The sequence below is a fragment of the Rhincodon typus genome, chromosome 14 (genome assembly GCF_021869965.1).
Source record: "Rhincodon typus isolate 14 chromosome 14, sRhiTyp1.1, whole genome shotgun sequence".
Taxonomy (NCBI): domain Eukaryota; kingdom Metazoa; phylum Chordata; class Chondrichthyes; order Orectolobiformes; family Rhincodontidae; genus Rhincodon; species Rhincodon typus.
In genome coordinates, this window is record NC_063345.1 from 66,924,579 (window position 1) to 66,946,257 (window position 21,679).

The 21,679-nt window shown below is 40.4% G+C and overlaps 1 protein-coding gene across 1 annotated transcript in view; it reads left to right on the top strand.

The window, feature by feature from the left end:
• Positions 1-9,168: 9,168 nt before the first annotated feature.
• The window catches only part of LOC109919470 (regulator of cell cycle RGCC-like), a 13,617-nt gene continuing 1,106 nt past the window's right edge, over positions 9,169-21,679 (top strand). Inside the window, exons 1-4 of the mRNA XM_020519484.2 lie at positions 9,169-9,276; positions 12,626-12,790; positions 16,252-16,329; positions 19,723-19,785. Coding sequence (XP_020375073.1) covers positions 9,249-9,276; positions 12,626-12,790; positions 16,252-16,329; positions 19,723-19,785 — 334 coding nt within the window. The 5' untranslated portion in view covers positions 9,169-9,248. The remainder of the gene's footprint in view (positions 9,277-12,625; positions 12,791-16,251; positions 16,330-19,722; positions 19,786-21,679) is intronic.

Consider the following 21,679-nt stretch of genomic DNA (forward strand, 5'->3'; position numbering starts at 1 on the left):
GGTGGGGAGGGAAAGATGTCTTTGGTGGTGGGGTCGGATTGCAGATGGCGGAAGTGTCGGAGGATGATGCGTTGGATCCGGAGGTTGGTGGGGTGGTACGTGAGGCTGAGGGGGATTCTTTTTTGGTTCTTATTGCGTGGACGGGGTGTGAGGGATGAGGTGCGGGAGATGTGGGAGACTTCCTCTTCATGTTGTATTCAGGTAACAGAAGCATATTTGGTGCTGACCACAAGAACAAAATATAGCAGAATGTGTTTGTGGTCAGGTTGTTTTCACACCTTAGAAGGTAGGATCACCTAATTACATAATGAGGCAGCTCTTGAATGGCATTCCAAGTGGAGCAACATTAATGCTGGTTCACTCATAAGTACACTAATCTTACTCAATTTTTATCTTCTGCAGATCACAACTACATAGGGTAAAGCGCATAGGCAACCGCATCTTTCCTCTCCCTTTCTAAGTTGCTCTGAAGCCCTGGGGCAGTTTGGCATCAGAAATGCAACACAACCTTCATAAGTCACACTCTCAGCTACAGAGATCTGAAGCTATCACCCTAACTATCCATTCCCCAATCACTCCTACAGTTAGTTCCCTTTCCTGTTGTGGCAAGTTGGAACCACGGTCGAGTATATACATTGGAGATAGATACTTGCAATTGAAAATTGTTCAATTGCGTTTCTTGGTCAGGTTTGCCTTGATCTTAAGTTAAGTACTCCAGAGATTGTCTGTGGTTAGGAACAGCTTTTGTTTATGAGCGAAGCAGGTATTTGTGATTCAACAAGTAACAATAAGGAAGGCTCAGCCCTTACATTTGCTGGTGAGGTTCTAGGTCTTTGAAGACTGTGTGTTCAGGAACAAGGACTGCAAGGAAGATGAGGAAACTGACTGTAGCATCTTGTACAGGGGCCCTTTTAATTAAGGGAAATAGAACAAGCTGTAGTCATTTGAAGTGGATAGTATAGTTTGGCGATAGGTTAAGCTCTCTGTAGTTAAGTTTGTAACTCACAAAGGTTGTATCACATTCCTAATGCTAAAGATAAAGATTTCTCCCAAGGAGTTGAGAGAAACTTGAAAGGGGAGCAGAAAGATTGAGCTGTCATAATCCAAGTAATTACAACTGATGTGAGAGCTTCTTTCAAGAGCACATGAGCCGCTAGAAACTGAATCATAAAACACAAACGTAAAGATAGTCAACTCTGGACTCCTGCCTCAACTAAAAGTAAATTGCTTCAGGGTAGAAAAAGACCAGAGGGCTGAATACATGGCTCATAATCTGCAGATTGCTTTTCTGAAAAACTAGTGTACATATACATAGATGTGTCAATGAGCAAAATTTGTAGTACTAGCGTTCAAGCATCTTTTGGCCGATTCAACTTTATCACTTTCCTTTCAAATGAAGTGCAATATATCTCAACTCCATCCTCTGCAAATGTTATCAGTTAATGAAAATTTCTAGTTAAATCTAATCCCTCATTGGAATCACAATCATCTGTAGAACCACTATTTTGTCTTTCTTCCATCGTTCCAAGTTTTTGCTAATCATGTCATGTTGTCTGAGTTCTCTTTCACCTTTGGTTTCAAGATTTTTAAAATCCATTTCTGTTTCTATTACATCCTTTTTTTTATTCTCTCTTTCCAATTCAAACTTTCTTATTTCAATATCCCTTCCTTATCCTTTTTCCTCCCATTCAAGGTCTTTTTTTTTCTTCATTTCCAACTATATCTTAACTAATTTCAGCAGTGACACTTCAATTTCAGTTTTCCTCTTTTTAACACTAAATGACGGAAAATCACTTCAAGCATCTCATCCTGCTTTTATCTCTACCTCCAACTTTACCGCTAACCCTCTCAGTTTAACCCTCATCACAGATTTGAAATAATCCACCGTGATATTTTCTTACTCCCATAATAGTCTTGACAATGGTCAAAGCCATTTTGAAATTTCAACCTGTGTACTTTACAACAACTCTTTTGTCACTCTGCTTCCTACCCACATACACAGTTTTGAAGATTCATAGATCCTTCTTAAATTCGAGGATATTGATCCCATTTGGGTCCAAGTTTTTGTTATGAACCCAGCTGATGGCAATACTGGACAAGTCAGATCCCAGAGAGCAACATGATTTGTTGGATTATAAGTTTTATTTTTCTTTTTGTTTACCTGGGAGGTTAATCACAGAACATATTCACAAGAGACTATCAATTCACATTAAACAAACAAACATAGAAGTTTATTACACGAAACAATACTGCACTGTGCAACAATTTTTGGAATGATTTCATTACAAATATTGGAAAGAAATATTCATTCCCTTCACCCCAGCAGTATACTTACAGACACACAGATGTCAGTGAATAGTCACCCAAGCTTCTTGCTTAGCTAGCATGGCTGTTTCCTTTCAGGAAGTTTCTGTGTCTTTTTTTGATGTTGCATGCTTTAGATAATGTATCTTCCCTAGAACTTTAAAATGAATTGCTAACCCACCTTACATATTCCTTAACATGTTTTCCCTGAACTCATCTCTTCAATAGCCCTGTTGGACGACTCCTGCTTTGACACTTCCATGACCTTCTGCTCTAAAGTGTCATTTCACTGACTTCTAAGCAAATGAGGACTTCTGTCCAGCTCTGACTACTTGGAGACTATTACTAACAATGCTACTGCTTTTTTGGACCTCTTTTCTCTGCAGGAATCTGCCTCTTCCCCTTCACCCTCTGTCTGGGTTGTAAATGTAAGTCAAAACACCTCAGCAATTATCTCTCAAGCGGTTTGCTGATCATTGATCGAAAATTGCATGATTTCCTATAATTTTTTTAACTCCGAGTTCAAAATGACTTTTTAATCTTTAAAAAAATTAGACTTTCACAAAATTAAAGACTAAAATCAATTTTTCCTCCATCTTGGAGCCCAAGTTCCCAAATAATGAACATAAATTTTGAACTTTCATCACAGTGGGTTCAGGTGAGGGAAATTTAGAAATTGAAAGAGAAAGGAAATATCAATACTTATTATGCATAACAATAACCCAAAGGTGACATCAAAAGAAAAGCATGCACAATCTAATACTGCCCAAGTAAGGGAAGATGATAGGGACACGATAGCAAAATGACCAAGGCTGAGACCTGACTATTGAGAGATATTTAGAAGGGCAGGAAGAAAGGCAAATGAGGTGGAGTAGCTGTGGTATTGAAAGATGAGATCAGTGGAGTAGAGTGAAATTATCTTGATGTGAAGGTTCAAAACAAAGAATTGGATTGGGTGGTTATAATAAATAACAAAGGGAATAAGTCACTGGTGGGAGTAGTCTGTATTATGAGTATTCTGTATCTATAGCTATACTGTAAGACAAATTCTAAATCAAGAAACAAGACGAGCTTTTAATAAAGGAACTAAAATAAAATTGCATGACAGTAACTTTCACATAGGCTGGACAAATCAAATCGCAAAAGTAGCCTTGATCTCTAGTTCCTGGAGTGTATTCAGCACTGGTTCTTAGAACAATTCCTTGTAGAATCAATCAAGAGAAAGGTTGTTTTTCGTTTCTGGTATTGCTTAACAAGATAGGATTAAATATTAATCTCACAGGAAAGGATCCTCTCGGGGTACGTAATCATAACATGATATAATTTCAAATACAATTTAAGGGTGAGAAACTTGATCTGAAACTGATGTGTTACATTTAAATAAAGCCAATTACAAAGGGACAAAGACAGAATTGACTACAAAGGAATGGAAAAATAAATTCAAAAGTAAGGTGGTAAATAAACAGTGACAGATATATAAGGAGGCATTTTCTAATACGTAACAAAGATATACTTTATTGTAAAAGAGAATCTCTGTTAGAAAAATTGACTATCTGTGGCTAACTAAGGATTGGCATCAAATTGAAAGAAAAATCATACAATTAGGCAATGATTAGAGGTAGACCAGAGGGTAAGATCAATTTTATAAACCATCAAAGGATAACTAAAATTGCAGATAAAGCATTCTAAGATTAAGCAGCAAGGAATATAAAACAAATAAGGGCCTCTACAAATGTATATAAAGGAAGAAAGTAACTAAAGTAAGTGTTGCTCCTTTATGGATGAAAACAGTGAATTAATAATAGGAAACAAGAAAATGGCAGAGACTTTGGATGAATATTTTTTATATGGTCTCACAGTAAAATTCACTAAAAGCAGCCCACTAATAGTAGAAAATCAGGTGGTAAAAGGAAGGAAGGGGCTTGATCCAATAATTGTCAGAAATGATAATGTAATAAGCAAACTGACTGAATTTAAGGTTGAAGTGTCTCTGGAATCTGATGGTCTGCATCCTCAGGTCAGTTAAGGAATGGCTGCAGAGAAAGTTGATGTGGAAAGTGCATCTTTCAGAATGCTATAGATTCTGGAAATGTCTCAGCAGATCAGAAAACTGAAAACACAATCCTGCCAAGAAGGGATGGAGTCAGAAAACAGGAATCTGTAGCCCTGTTAGACCAATTAATGCCTTTGAAGAAATATTGAAATCCCTTATTAAGGGAGTGGTAGAAGGACATTTGCAAAATCATGATAGAATCAGACTGAGTCAACATGGCTTCACGAACAGGAAACTGTGTATGACAGATTTCTAGAGTTCTTTGAGAATGTACTAAGCGCAGTGATAAAAGTGAACAGTTTATAATAGCATCATATGCTTATGAACGTATGAATCAAATTTTAATTTTTTAAAGGAATACAGGATATGGACAATTTCCCTTGACAAAATGGATTTCAGTGGGTATGGAGATCATTTATGTTTTTTGGATGGACAGGGCTAACTCATGTTTGGACATGTCTGTGGGAAAGTCATTAAAATGTAAATGCTCTTTCAGGTAGCCTTCCACAGAAGAAACATCAGGATATAACAGATAACTTATAGAACCAGAACTTACTATTGTCTTGATATTTACAAAAACTGAGATATGATGATTACCTCAGACTCAATGTCCACAAACTTAAAATCCTGCAGATATGGGTGTCAAGGATATCACTTCAGTCCAAGACAGTGTGAATACGAATCAAATTTTCTGTGCGGAAAATGGGAAAATCAATTCTGTGGTTGCTTGACATGAGTTACGAAATCAAAGGGAACAATACAGGGAAAGCTCAGTTATCTTGGTGAAACCATTCAGCTGTGGAACTTTCAGAGCAGGAATAATCTGCAGATTATTAAAAGACTGAGAAAGCTTTCTATTTCATGCGTTTTTATTTAAGAATACCACACAGTTCATGGGACAAAACTGGGAATGAAGCAGTTAAGTCAAACCCAAAAATTTGATGTTAAAGAATAATTTCTTTGGCTCTAACTCACTTTAAAGTGGTGGCATTGGGTTATAGGTAAGACTTTGTTCTGCTGTATGTTTTAGAAACTTACAAACTGTGATTTATATTTAGATCATTTGTTTTTTTAATTATTGTGTAATAACTGTTTGGTTTATTGTTAAAGAAAATCTACAGCCTTGTGTGCCTATGCTCCAGTGAATGATTGCTGTATTAAAATGTTTAAAAAAATGTTTTATCAAGCCAGATTTCATACCAGGATCTGACTTATCAACTAGCAACATCAGCTGGATTGTAACGGTATAATGTGGGGGAATGTGAAGTTAGCAATTCAGTAAGAAAACAGAATGGCAAAGTATTATTTAAACAGAGAGAGATTACAGAATGGAGCGGTATAGAGGGATCTGAGTGTCTTTGAAGGTGAAACACAAAATGTTAGCATGCAGGTACAACAAGTAACTAAGAAGGAAAATAGAATGCTGGCATTTTCTGCAAAGAAGAAGGCAGATGAAAGTTAAAAAAACAAAGACAGTTATAATAGTATTACAAGTCTTAAATGAGGTATAAAAAAGGAACAATCCAGAGTAAAAGAATATTATTGAAGGAGGACCAGTACCAATGGCTATGAAATTTAATCTGACCCAGGTAAATTTGAATCAACAGTCGGCGGGCTAAATTGTACCGTAATGTTACAATATGTCTCTATTAGGGGGATGGGAGGAGGCAACAGGACAAACAAAGCCAGAGCCCTTAGATGATGAATTAAATGGTAGAAAGTAAGATGAATTTGAGAAAGGGTTGTACAGCTGATGTTATGTCAGTAATGCAAGACAGACAGAATTTTAATCAACAAGGGGTTCAAGGGTAATGACGAAAAGGCAGGAACGTGAGATTGAATGTTATCAGATCAGCCATGATCTCATTGTTTGTGGAACAGACTTGTTGGGCCAACTGGCAGACTTCTGCTTCTACAACTAGTGGTCTTATGATGATAACAAGACTGAGATTTTCTTTATTTGTTAATGGATTATGATCTTTCCAATGCTGCCAGTATCTGTTGCCTCAATTGCCCAAGAGACAACAGTACTGAAGGAGGAAGTAAAAAAAAAGAAATTGGAAAACAAAGGGAAAGTACAAGACGAGGCTGGGAGTTAACATAAAATAGAATCCAAGGATATTCTACATACAAATAAATAGTAAATGGACAGTAAAATGAGGAGCAAAGATAAAATACTGCCAATGCTGAAAATCTGAAACAGAAAATGCTGGAGAAACACAGTAGGTCTGGCAACATCTGTGGTGAGAGAACCAGAGTTAACATTGATTATGGACCAAAAGGGAGACTTATGCATGGTGGCAGATGGCGTAGCTTAGGGACAAGATGAGAATTTTATATCAGTTTTTGCCAAGGGGAAAAATACTTCAAAATCACAATGAGGTAGGAAGCGTTTGAGGTATTATAAGAGCTAAAAGAATGACTGAGTGGTTTTACTGAAAAGGCAGGCTGAACTAAAAATCATAGAATCCCCACAATGTGGAAGCAAGCCATTCGGCCCAGTGAGTCCACACTGACCCTCTGAAAAGCATCCCACCCAAACTCACCCCATCCCTGTAATCCTACATTTCCCATGGCTAATCCACCTAAACTACACATCCCTGGACACTATGGGCAATTTAGCACGGCCAATCCACCTAACCTGCACATTTTTGGACCGTGGGAGGAAACCAGAGCACCCAGAGGAAATCCACGCAGACACGAGGCTGGAACTAAACCCGGGTCCAGGCTGCTGTGAGGCAGTGTTAACCACTGAGCCATTGTGCTGCCCTTGAAAAAACCCACCATCAAACCCGTAATGTTGATTAAGAACTGTGGACTACACGCCTTCAAGACATTAATATTTATCAGAGAAGCATTGATCCTAATTCAACCCCTTGGGAACTTCCTGCAGTCTGAAAAGCAACTTAATGTTGATAATTCATCAGGAATGGATTAGATGCATTTGATAATATTCAGGGTAGTAGCTAAGGAAATTGTGGAGTCCTTGGCCATAATGTTCCAACCCTGCCTCAAAAATTTAGGGGAGATGCGTATAATTGGAGAATTGTGAAGCTTGCATCCTTTGTTCCAAAGAGATTGTAATTATAAATACAACAACAAGCCACTCTGTTAATGATGGGAAAACTCTTGGGAATATAATCTGAGACTAAATTAGCATTTGCTTGCAAAATGTGAGCTAATTAAGGAAAGCCATTAGGGATTTAACAAGGGAAATTGTGTTTAACTAACTTGATTCAGTTTTTGATGATGAGAGTGTGAAGATAAGGGTAATGTCTTTGATGTAATATATGTGGTCTTCTAAAAGGCATTTGATAAAGTGCTACTTTACGTGCTTTTCAACCATATTGAAGCTCATGGAATAAAATGAGATGAAGACCAAATTGGATGAATGACAGGTACAGAGCGGCATGGTGAATGGTTGTCTTTCAGAATGCAGGAGATTCCCAAGGGGTTGGAACAGGATCAATGCTTCTCTGATCAAAATTAATGTCTTGGGGTGTATATTCCACAGATCTTAAATTACAAAAGAGTTTGAAGTATTGTGAACTACAAAGATAATAATAATAGACCTCAAGGTGACATAGGCAGTATGGTGTAATGAATGGATATACAGCAGATGAAATTTAATGCAGACCAATGTGAATATATGCATTTTTGAGGGAAGAAAAAGAAGAGGGATTAATAAAGGATACAATTCTAACAGCGGGAACAGAGAAACTTTGGAAATATTGTACAAATTATTGTAGGTGACAGGACAGGTTGAGAGAGTAGTAACTAAAGCACACAAGATCTTTGCCTTTATTAGGAGAGGCACTGAATACAAAAACAAATCGATTGTTGTGTACCTTTATAAGTCACAGGTTCAGACTCAGCTGAAATATTCTGTCCAATTCTGTAGGAAGAAAGTGAATGGTTTTGAGATGGTGCAGAAAATATTGACAATTGGCCTGGACGTGAGGGCTGCAGTTGAGTGGATAGATTGGAGAAAATGGGACTGTTCTCTCTCCAGAAGAGAATTTTGAAAGGAGATTTGACAGAGTTGCTCATAATAGTATGCCTGAGCAGAGTAGGTAGGGTGAAATTGTTCCCATTGACAAAAGAGCTGAGAACCAGAGGAAGTATGAACTGCAGATGCTGGAGGATCTGACATAACAAGGTGTAGAGCTGCATGAACACAGCAGGCCAAGGAGCATCAGAGGAGCAGGAAGGCTGACGTTTCGGACCTAGAAGTGTCTAGGCCCAAAACATCAGCCTTCCTGCTCCTCTGATGCTGCTTGGCCTGCTGTGTTCATCCAGCTCTACATCTTGTTATCTGAGAACCAGAGGAGACTGGGGAAAACATTGCACCAAAATGGTCAGGATCTGGAATGCAGTTGCTAAAGCATATGGTGGAGGCAGCTTCAATAATAGCTTTTGAAATAGAATTGGATAAGGAGCTGAAGATGAAATAGAATGGAAGGCTACTTAGAAATAGATGGGGACTTGAACTGGGTGATTTGCTCTTGCACACATCTAGCTTGGATACGATGTGGTGAATAGCGTTTGCCTCTGCTGTTACCATTCAATGATTCGATAAACATAGAAACTTAAGAAAAGAGGAAGACCTTCAGCCCCTAAAGACTACATTGTGACTGAAAGTTATATTGAAATAGGAAACTGCTGGGTAACAACTGGAGATTCCGTGACGTCCGGGGAACCCCTCCTGGATTGAGATTTCTCTGACGCCATCCACGTTACGCCCCGCCCTTGCGTTCTCTGATTGGCTACAATGTCCATCCGTCAATTCCAGTCCGGCGCTCTAATTGGCCCGAGTGGGTTACATAGGCGGGAATGAAATTGATAAAGGTACAGTTCCTCAAAGACACTGAGAGAAGCAGCGTGGATCACCATGAGTTCATCAGAGACAATGAAATCCGGTAAGAGATCCAGATTGACTGTGTTGACATTCTCACTAAGAGTGGGATTGGTACTAGGTCTAGACTGGTACTAGGTCAAGACTGGTACCAGGACGAGACAAGCACTGGCACTGGGACTGGGACTGGGACTGGGACTGGGGCTTAACTAGACTGCTATTGGCGCTGAGAATGCAACTGGCACTGACTGGGATCGGGGATCGGGCTTCGGGGATCGGGGATCGGGGGTCGGGTTGGGGATCGGGGGGGTCACGGTGGCGGGGGGGGGGGGGGGGGGGGGGGGGGTGGTCACGGTGGGGCTGGGGCGGGGGATCGGGGGGATGGTCACGGTGGGGCTGGGGCTGGTTTGAGATTAGTATCGGTGCGTTGCACTTGAGATCACCACCGGCTGTGATGCTGAAACTTGCTCGCAGCCCATGCCGCTATGTGCGGACGGAAACCGTTGGTTGTAGGTGCTTGATGTGTCAGCGTGCGGAGCGATAGATTATTTCGAGGCACTGAGCCAGGTGCTGAGTGCAGCTGCCGAAGTGCGTTACAATTTGCAACCACAGTCCGTCGCTTTAACCTGGTCTTTCTGGACCAGGGGGCTCCTGCCGCTCACTCCCTCGGTGGGTAATGTGGAGAGAGAAACAGAGAACGTGTCAAGTGGTAGAACTGGAAGGCACTACTGCTGTAAAGCGACAGTCTCGAAACATTCAGTTATCACAGCTCACTGAGTAATGCGTAGTTTTTCACGTTGTTTGCGAAAATTTTACCTTTATCCTTTACTAGCCTGGGGACCAAGATGGGGATCGTGAATCTGGTAATTTGTGGACTGACACTGGAAAAATTGAGCAAAAAAATTGCGGGATTATCCAACAATAAAACCCCATTGGTTTCTGTGAGGGATTTTACCCACATGTGATTCCAGTACTATACTAATACCGTCATGGTTACAAGGGTTGAACTGCCTCGCAGCCAACCACGCCCTAGAACACATCTGAAAAACTCAAGCGGGAGTGAAAGTTAGAGGTTCTCCCTGCGTATCAGGGCAGAAACAGTCAACTAATCTGAATATTTCAGACCTCACAGACAAGGGCTGGTCCCCAGGCTAATAAAACGTGAGTCCTGATAAAGGGTTTCAGTCTGAAACGTTGACTTTCCTACTGGTCAGATGTTGTCTGACATGCTAGGCTTTTTCCAGCTTCACATTGATTATCAGTATCTGCAGTCCTTACTGTATCCAAGTCATTGGAAATATATCATCTTCCCTTCACTATTGCTGAAGCAAAATCCTTGCACCTCCCCGCCCCCCCCCCCAAGACCAATGTACCTACACAAGAATAAGTGCAACAGTTCAAGAAGGCAGCTCTTAAACATGGTAATTATAAATGCTGGTCATAAAAGTAAACTCCTTTTTACTGAGAATGAATGATTCAAACTCTATAATAAACCTAGTTGTACATACCTGCTAATCTCCTAACACACGCTACCTGCTGCAGGTTGCCTGAACATCTTGGATTAAGAGTAAAGGTTGTGTGTTAAGAGCTGCAGGGTATTAACAAAGTCTTGTGCTGAGTACTCATTCATGATGTGATGAGAAAAGCTACTTTAAAACCTCATATAATCTGTGTGGAATTCACCAGCAACAATCAGATTGGATGAGACTGGCCTGGGTTGATTAAGAAAGGCTGGAAGGATTTACAGTTCCTACCTCAAAGCAGAGAGCTATTATCTTGGCTATTTCCTGGGATTTTAATCTTGGAATCCCTACAGTATGGAAGCAGGCCATTTGGCCCTGGACTCAAGAGCATCCCATCAAGACCCATTCCCTCCCCAACCTTATTCCAATAATCCTGCATTTCCCATGACTAATCCAACTGATCTACACATCCCCGGGCAATTTAACATGGTGAATCCACCTAAACAGCACATCTTTGAATTGGTAATGGTAAAATTCAGGGCTTTGTGTCATGCACTGTGTGTGTGGGGGTGGCGGGGAGAAAAAAGGACATCTGTTGATCAGTTGGGGTTCTCTGCTGGTATGATTTATGAATACTGGAAGTTTGGGCTGTATCGTATCCACCGTGACAAAAGTTTGGTTCTAGCAGCATCATTTTCTATGATCTCGGAGCATCTCCAACTGCTTCACAGTAACAATCAATTTAGATGCACCAAAATCCCAAAGAGCTTAGGGGTCTTGACAGGGTAGATGCGAAGAAGTTGTTTCCACCTGTGGGAGAGTCTAGGACCAGAAGGCATCATCTCTGTATTTTTTAATGGGAGGAGGATGTCACTGGCTAGGCAGCATTTATTGCCCATCCCTAACTGCCCAGAGGGCAGTTAAGAGTCAACCAGGGTCTGGAGTCACATGTAGGCCAGACCAGGTAAGGATGGAGTTTCCTTCCCTAAAGGGCATTAGTGGACCAGAGGGGTTTTTTTTGACAATTGGTTCACAGTCAACATTAGATTCTTAATTCCAGATGTTTTTATTGAATTCAAATTCCACTATCTGCTGTGGTGGGATTTGAACCCAGGTCCCCAGAATGTTATCCAGGTCTCTGGATTAACAGTCCAGCGATAATACCACTAGGCCATTGCCTCCCCTGAGTAAAAAGTTACATATTTTAAGATGAGGAAGAATTTATTCTGAGGGTAGTGAACCAGTGGAATTCATTACTGCAGAGGGCTGTCAAGCCTGGGTCATTGAGTATATTCAAGGCTGAGATGGATTTTTAATTAGCAGGGAATTAAGTGGTATGGGGATAAGGTAGGAAAGTGGAATTGAGAGTTTTCCAATTAGCCATGCCATTGAATAGTGGAGCAGACTTGATGGACTGAATGGTCGACTTCTGCTCTGATTTATGGACAACTGAGGTAATGAGAAACCACCTTTAAGTAATGATGTTGGTTGAGTTCTGTTTCCTGCAACATTTGGAAGACCTTCTTTGAAATAGTGCCTGCAACCTTTGACAAACAAATTGACAAACCATCTGAAAGACAATGCCTCAGAATACAGCATCCCATTGTAGTGCAGTGACTGTCGTGTGCTCATGTATCTGGAGCAGGATTTGAACCCAAGGGTGATATTGACGCTGAACCATGAATGCTAGTTTTATTTTTTTATTTAAAGAAAAACTCCTTTAAGATATGGGCGTAGCTGAAAAGGCAGCATTGGTTATGTACCTGTACTGAATTATGAAATTCAATGATGGCATATATTTAAACACAGAACCTACAAAGCACAGTTAAATTGTTTTGATATCAGAAGGCACTAGCTTTTTTAATGCCAGTGTGAGCATGCTAAGGCTATTAGTTTTTTTTCTCTATAAAGATCTTAGTGAAATGTGTTTTTGTTTTACAAAATTTTCAGTGTGGGATGACGATGAGTTTGATGCTGTCCTGAATGAATTCAATTCAGTCGTGGAAGACCTCTCCTACACTGCAAACACTGGTGTTCAGAATGAGGATCACTTGAATCAAATGAAGAAGTTGGGTGCTACCAATGCTGCCGACAGTGGAATCGATGACTCGGAGAGTGAGTAATGCAGAGTTTATCTAATTATTCGACAGTCGCATGAGACTCGGAGGGGCGGGGTGACGATTTCTATTCTGCAGCCACAGTTCAGATACTTTTGTTTTAAATCCAGAAGGGGGCCAAAATTGCATGAGTTTGACATTGAAAAACACTCAGGTCTGGCACGTGCTTGTAGAATGCTGCGGATTCATGGCTGACTAAATATCAACGCCCAGGCAATCTTTACTTTGGTTGGAAGGCGCATAGTTAGCAGGGGGTGCTTGTTTGAGGGGAATGTAAAGGAGACTGAAGTAGCCACAAAACTGTCACTGTGTAGATTTAGAAACCTATTCTTTGGAGCTAAACATCTGTAAAAAGATGTTTGAGGCTCAGGGAGGAGAAAGGATAATAGGCATTCGCTGATGGGTTTAGTTAAAAAGGATGGGAAGAGACTCCTGTGGAGAACTAACATTGACATCAAGCTGCTGTGCAGAGTGGCCTATTTCTGTGCCATGTACTCCATCTAATTCAACGTTAGAGGCTTTGGATACACATGCCATTTGAGGGGAAAAATATTTATGGAATGTAGATGCTGCTGCAAAGCCAGCATTTATTGTCCATCCCTAATAATAGCATTGAGTGGTTCTTGAGTGATTTTCTATAACTGCAGGGATTGCTAGATTTCTAAGGAAGATTGGCAAAAATCAACCAGACTGATATTGGACTGGAATCATGTATAGGCTAGGCAGGATAATGATAGCAAGTTTTCATCCTTAAGAAGCCAGGGAATAAGATGCTTTTTTCTGCTATAATCCAACTGCTTCCTGATTACTTTTCTTGATTACAAATTTGCCTGTCTAGATTTAAATTGCCATGATGGGGATTGTACTAACATCTGAATTTTAAATCCAGGCCTCTGGGCCACTAGACCTGGAACATAACACTCACTGTGACAACAGTATGAACTGAGTATGATTGCCTGCCAGGGATTTGTTTGAACCAGTGCTAGCTGCTTAGGTTGCTCTGAGCATCACTGCATTATGGTTCACTCACATCAAAGCAAATTTTTTTCCACTGCTACGTTACAAAATGATTGTCCTAATCTTTCCATTTAAATAAAGTGTTTGTATGCCTTTCCCAAATTTATTACCCTACCAAACCAAACGTGCCACTTTTTGCTATAAATATATTCTCCCATGTATGGGAGCAAAGTGTCAACACAACATTGCTTCAGGAATATTGAAGGTTGTTTATTTCAGTTGGCTGGTTGGGTTGCAAAGCAGTGTGATGCCAACAGTGTGGATTCAATCTCCACACTGGCTGAGGTTACCACGAAGGACTCTCCTTCTCAACCCCTCTCCCCTTACCTGAGGTGCGGTGGCCCTCAGGTTACATCACTACCGCCGGTGCTCTCTAACGAGAGCAGCCCTATGGTCTAGTAAGACTATGGCGACTTGACTTGACTTAACTGCAGGAATTTAAATTGTTTGTGGGTTTTATTCTAGGAAGTGTTGCCTTTTAATTATAACAGTTAAATGCAACTGAGCATTTTGCAGATATCACTGAGACAATAGGTTCTAAAATGTAAATTAATAGTGTTTGTTTGTTCAGATAGGATTGGGTTTCTATTTGTGTTTAAAATCTATATCGTGCCATTGGATTGGGATAGACACTTACACTGATCCTGTTATAAGCTCCAATCTGTCTCAATATTTTCACTCCATTGAAGCTTTAATCTCCTATTACAGAAAATGTTTTTATTGTAATGCATTTTTTCCAATAACACAGCTTTTTTTGAAACTTCACAAATATGGTTGCCATGTTTTATGAGTGGAAGTGCCTTCTAGTTGAATAACACATTTAAACGATGCCCCATCTGCACTCCAAGTGGATACAAAAGATCCCACAGCAGTTTTCAAAGAATAGCAGGACAGTTCTTCTTGGTGTTCTGGCCAATGGTTACTCCTTAACCAATGTCTCTAAAACAGAAATAAACACTAAAAATGCTGGAGGAGCACAGCAGTAGAGAGAGAGAAAGAGTTAATGTTTTGAGTGTGGTATGATTTCTTTAGAAAAGTTCTCAAGAACAGCAATACCAGATTCAAAATGTTAACTACATTTCTCTATCCACATATGCTGCCAGACCTGCTGAGTTTTCCCAGCATTGTCTGTTTCACATTTCCAGCATCCCCAGTGTTTTGCTTTCTCTAAAACGGGCTCTCTGCTCATTATCATGCAGCTCAGAGTTTGTTCTGTGTAAATTGGCATCTGCATGTCTCCTATTACAATAGGAACTATAGTGAGTACGTCATTAGTGCAAAGTGTTTTTAAATATCCTGAGGTAGTGAAAGTTGCTATGATAAAACAAGTCATTTTTCTTGGCATTCGTTTTGATCGTGCTAACATGAACTAGGGTGGGGAAGCAACCCATCCCCGGTTGAGAGAAGCCATGTGTGGGAGTGTCGCCTGCTGATAAACAGTCAATTGAATGTGCTGGATGAAGAATGTACTTGCTATTCTGATCATGTGGGTACAATGGGGTAACAATTGTGATCCCCTTCCTACCCATGAAGGAATTGACAGAATTGGGTGCAACTTTGGTTTTATTTTACTCAGCATTGAAGTCATTGTATAAAAACAGCATCCCATCTACTCCCAAGGGTTTTCTCTCAATGATTGAGACTATAACTACCCCATGAATATTGAAGCTCCTGTTTATTACCTTATCCTCTCATTGCACCAGTCCATATTAACAGCCCAATCATCTTTGGACTCTGCTTGTGATATGCAACCCGTCTCATGTTTGACAATCTTCTGCACCTGTAGATTTCTAAAGACAAATTGCCAACTTGATCTGAAATTGGATTGTGAAAAGTACACTATCTATTGTCAGGAGGGAATGCCAGATCCATGGTTTCATCTGCCTGAACTAAAACGCCATGACAATGAAAACAATTCCTAACCACAGTGATTGGTTTCTCTTCCTCCTGGGAAAGGGGGAAAACCATGTGTGACTTTGGCTGGCTTCATGGTGCTTCTTTGCAGTATCACTTCATGTATGTAGTCACAGTCCATTAGCCAAGAATGAGTCATATACACTTTATTTCCGGACATGAAAGATATTGCTTGTATAGGTACTTTCAAGACCTTAAGATGTCTCAAAGTGCTTCCCAGTCAATACTATTTGTAATTTGGGGAACCATAATATTTTGTCTGCATGCAGCAAAATGCATAAATAGCAATATGGTGTATCACTGGTTAATTTTTTTCTAATGTAGGATTAGGAGCAAATATCTTGAGGGCTGAAAGTTTGAGAACCGTGTAAAGACAAACTATTATTCTGTATTTTTCACAGCAGATTCCATGAGGTCTGATGTGTGAACTGAGTGCTGGCCTATGTTATTTGCAGTTAATCTAAAATGATTCCAGGCAAACAGCAGATCAAAGCAATGCTCTTAGATGTCTGATTTTATTACTGACAGGTACAGGCTCATCTTCTGCAAGCAGTTTGAACTGTAGCATTGAAAAACTGAACTCTGTGGATACAACTTCATCCAAAGGTATGAAATCAATACATTGCATTTCTAATCTTTGTAATTTCTACATACCTGAGACAGTCTGTAACTGTAAGTGCAGGTTCATGACTGATACTGTTTCATCCCCCTGAGTGACTCCAAACTAGAATGATACATTGCAGGCATGATGTTTCAGTCACTGTGATGTTACTTATGGCTCTGGAAGGAATGCCCCCAGCTTCAGGAAACTGGTTCGGCAGAGAGTTGGTGCATACATGAATGTGAAATTAATGCCTCAATTGTAGCTGAGATAACAAGGTGTAGAGCTGGATGAACACAGCAAGCCAAGCAGCAGGAAAGCTGATGTTTCGGGCCGAGATTGTAGCTGTTCTTTGTAATGCCTTGGGCTCAAGATCCATATCTTTGCAGTAGTACTTCTCCCTCCACCCAGTCTTTGTTATTCAGCAGAGAGTGTATGTGTCTTGTTTTCGTTTATGCCCCTATTTCCCATCTCTGCTGTTTTTCTTATTTTCCCTACCTGTTTCTCAAAAGAGCTTCTTTCTCTCCAAAAATTTCACTCCCCCTTCCTTAATGCCCATTTTTCTTATTGTCGAAGCTCCTACTCTTCCTCATCGGGCCATCTTTTGCTTTCCCTAAGATGAAACAGGATTTCACTTGTTTCTGTTTTCATTTCCTTTCACCTTGTGTTGTGGATGTAGCAATACAGGGTGACTCAATCTATCATTTCCCTCTATCATGTACCAGCTCTATTACCTCTTACCCTTATTCTTGTCCATCTGCTTTCCATTATGGACTACATGCTGGTTTCTCAGTTCTGATCATTACATCAGAAGCATGCCCATATTGGACTTTAAAGTGGGCATCCCAATATAGGGCTAGGCTATTGAGAGTTGGTGGTCAGGTTGAGATTGTCAAGCATTGGCTAGAGAGACATAAATGAGTCGAAAGTGTTTGACAGTCTCATGCATGTATCGTACTGTCTGGTGATGGGGTGGTGTTGAGGAGTAAGTGGAGGGATGTTAATGGTTACATTTGTAATTCCCTTTCTGACTTGTCAAATTGATTTGCCCATTATTTTACTAGTATAGTTATTAGATATCTCAGTACAGAATGAGAGATTTATAAACAAGAATTAAACTCTTGGTGCTGTAATTAAGTTTGAAAATGACAGACGAGTGATCAACTTTAGATTTGAGACCGATTTCATTCTGAGATCTACTTGGTCTGATTTTCTGAAGGGTCCCGACCTGAAACGTCAACTTTCCTGCTCCTCTGATGCTGCCTGGCCTGCTGTGCTCCTCCAGTTCCACACTGTTATGTCTTATTTAGGATCTTTTTAGTCCAGTTTCAGGTTATGATTGGTTATGAGATTCTCAAATACTGCATACCTTTCAAAGGGATGCCAGGGATATTGCAGCATTATGTTCACACATGCACCCAGACACAAGTTTACTAGTTACTCAATCAATGAACTACACCTCAATCCTGTTCTAGTTTCCTCCTCATCCCTCCAGAGGAGACCAGCTCCTGCTGACACTTGGCTGCAAGAAATTTCCAATATCTCATTCAATGCCAGGACTTTGACAGTGAGCTAGGCTCTTAGGAATAGAGATATCACAACTGAATTTGATCATGTCAATGAATTGTTTGTCATTGTAGGGGTAAAGCTAATCAGAGCAGAAAGCCTGACATTGTTGATGCACTATGGGGCTGTGCTAATTGTGTCATTCTCACCACAAGCCTGGCTGAGATCAGTACCTTCTCAGGAAGCCTGTCTTGTTTAATGCGGTCAAATTTATTGTCAAGAATTTGTATCACAGCATCTCTGGGCAGTTTAATTTGAAAATATCTACGGATAATGAACTGACAACTCCTGTAGATACTTCGCTGTCATACTTTTGTAGACACATGACATTAAATGTCTTGGATCATTCGCAATTATGGTTAGTATCCGTGGGATATGTTCCCTGTGAGGAATCAATGGAAGTTAGAGGCTTTCAGCCTTAGTTTGCTACTTTCCAGGAATTTCCTCAGAGCTGCTGAGACTTTGCAGGAAAGGGTGGATAATCCAAATATACACTGTTTGAATTTGTCAAAGGCCAGTGAGTCCATGATTAAGACTTGCATAGACCTTTCAATAAAACTCAGCAAAATTGGGGTTTCTCAACTGGGACTAATCTCCCCTGGGACTGCTATGAAAAGACTAAGATAATACATGGAAGTAGAGTTTGCACATTATGCCTGAGGACATTTTCCACCCATCCAGAGGCCTCCCAGACAAGGTCAAACCAGAGAGGTCACTGATGTGGAAACAGTTGACGTGTAGTATGAGTTCAAAAGATCAGTAATGGGCTGGGCTTTATTTTTATATGCAGGACCCTAACATACATAATTCTGAAGCAGCCATTGTAATTGCAACTTTCCAGTGATGGATGAATGTGGTAAATAGAGTAGAATGGGGAAAAATATGAAATTGTGTATTTTCTCAAGATTAAAAAAGAAGCATTTATCTACGTGGTGAGATAGTAGAACTCTGGGAATGCAAAGGGATCTGGGTGCTCTCGTTTGTGAATTACAAATGACAATAATGCAGCCACAGCAAGTGATTACTAAAGTAAATAGAATGTTATTTCCTGGGACAAAACATCCCTACACCTGTAGGCAATTCATGCTTCAGTTTTTCAGGGCACTGAGACTAGATCAAGAATACCTTGTATAGTATTGGTCACCTTATTCAAGAAAAGATGCAAATAGATTCCAAGCAGTTCAGAGAAGATTCATCAGACTAGTACTTGGAATGGGCAGGTTATTTAATGAGCAAGGGTTGGACAGGATTGGCTTGCATCCACTGGAGTTTAGTGTAACAGTTAACTTGATTGACATATTCAAGATCCTGAGGGGTCTTGACAGAGGTAGATGCAGAAAGAATACTTTGTGTTGTGGGAGAATCCAGAACTAGGGGTCATGGTTTAATCTTTTCTTTTCTTGACAGAGGGTCATTAGTCTTTGGAACACTCTTCTGTCAAGGTAGCTGAGTGTTTGAATATATTTTCAAACTGAGATGGATAGATCTTTGTTAAGCAAGTGGGTGAAAGGTTGCCAGGGATATGTGGAAGCGTGAATTTTTTTTATTCACTTGTAGAATGTGGGTGTCACTAGCTGGCCATCTATTGTCCATCTCTGGTTTCCCCTGAGAAGGTTCTAATCAGATCAGCCATTATTGTATTAAATCGTAGAAAGGCATGTGGGGGCCAAAGGCCTTTTCCTGTTCCTTGTTCATATATTGGTAAAGACCATATGCCTGATGATGCTGGTGGATTAGTATAGTCCTGGAAGGTGGGTTGAACAGCCTGCTGTCTTTGAGTATTTTCAACCTGTACATTAAAAACTTTGATTTTGTTCCTCCCCCACCTTAAGCCAAACTTGGAGACACAAGGGATCTGGAAGATTTTATCGCGGACCTTGACCAGACATTGGCAGGTACCTAACAAGTTTTTTCGGTAACTCTAGACAATTGCTGTTGAAATCTGCACTGGGGAAAAGAAACATTTTTCTAAGTAAGTAGTAGGAGACCATTTCTGGACTGAGGTGCTGTCACCTCCCATTCATATTTCCAGCTGCCCTACTGATTATTGAGTTACTCTCCAACATGGACCTGCTGTCTTGTTGCAACAAATGTAAGACTGATTTTAAGTTAGCAAATCTACCCTGTATTTGGGACTGTCACATATCTTGCTTCTAAAACAGTGTGGAACAGTGGTTAGCACTGCTGCCCCATAGCACCAAGGACCTGCATTTGATTAGACCCTCAGTTGCCTATCCATGTGGAGTTTGCACATTCTCCACCTGTCTGCGTGCGTTTCCTCTGGGTGCCCTAGTTTCCTCCAGTCCATGCTAAATTGTGCAGGCTAGGAGGATTAGCAATGGGAAATGCAGGTTTACAGGGATAGGGTAGGGGTATGGATCTGGGTAGGATGTTCTTCAGAGGGTGGGCGTGGACTCAATGGGCCAAATGGCCTGCTTCCACACTGTAGGGATTCCGTGATTCAGTGCAGTTTAGCTCCTACCAGAAGCAGTGATTCCTGACTCATTGTATTGCAGACTGTCAGATTCAAAGCATAGAAGAGACCTTTTGGCCCGTTGAGCCTGGGCTGATCTATACTAATCCCACTTTCCAGCACTTGGCCCACAGCCTTGAATGTTGTGACAGTCAGATATGAACAATTGCAAAAATTGAATGGTACTAGGGGGGAGAGTAGCTGATTTGTACATTTGGATCCATCCATGGAACCATGATAGTTTAGTTGTCAGAAGTTAACTTTCTCACCTTCAGGAAAAGAACAACAAAATTAGCATCCAACCATCAATGACGTCTCCTTGATCGTAATGTTCAGTTTGGGACAATCTCTGACAATTGGAGGTTGTAATTCACCAGGCAGTCTCAAATAACCAGCTTACAGAAAGATTTAGGCAAAATTTCAGGCTAGACAGGCAATCAGCAGGAAACAATTGTGCTACATTTACCCTTCTAGAAAAAAACACTTTCCTGCTTACCAGTATTTAACATTATCAAACTTCCCACAAATTGCTATGGACTGTAAAAAATTGGACTCACCCCTTCAGAACCACTGCTGTAAAGTTAGATAACATTACATCCCACAGTGCCTTTATCTAGAATACAAATTAAAGTGCTCTACAGCAGGTAAATCTTATTTGTTTTCTTGGAATAAATAAGTGAACATTTATAAGCAACCATGGAGCACCTAAAACATTTTACTTAAAAATTTTAGTCAATGGATTTTATCTTAAAAGTGAAGTCAGTTTCAATTCAGGAAACTCAGTAACCAATTTGCGCACAGCAACTCCCACAAACAACACTGTCATAATGGTGAGATCTGTTATAGTGAAGTTGATTGAGGGATAAATGTTGGTCAGGACACTGGGGAGAAATCTCCTTCTCTGCCATGTCATCTTCTACATCCACCTGAGATGAAAAGAAGGCTTGATTTAGGTCTCCTGTGAAAGAGTGCACCTCCAACAATGCAACACACCCTCCATGGAGTCTTGCTCTCAATTGCTTCAATCCACGAAGAGTTCTGAAATCAGAAATTTTCCCTGGTGCACAGACCAATCAACCAACATGTCTAAAACAGATGCTAATCTTATCACTGTTTGTGGGAAGTTGACCGCCCTGTTTCCTGTATTGTAATACTGATCACATTTAATATTTCAATGGCCTGAAAACACTTTGGCACCTAAGGTTGTGAAGGGTGCTACAAAAATGTAAATCTTTGTTTCTGATGTAGAACTCTAGTCTGCCGGTACAATAGGACAACTCGGTTCTGTTCTCACTAGGCTTCCCTCAGATTCTGCA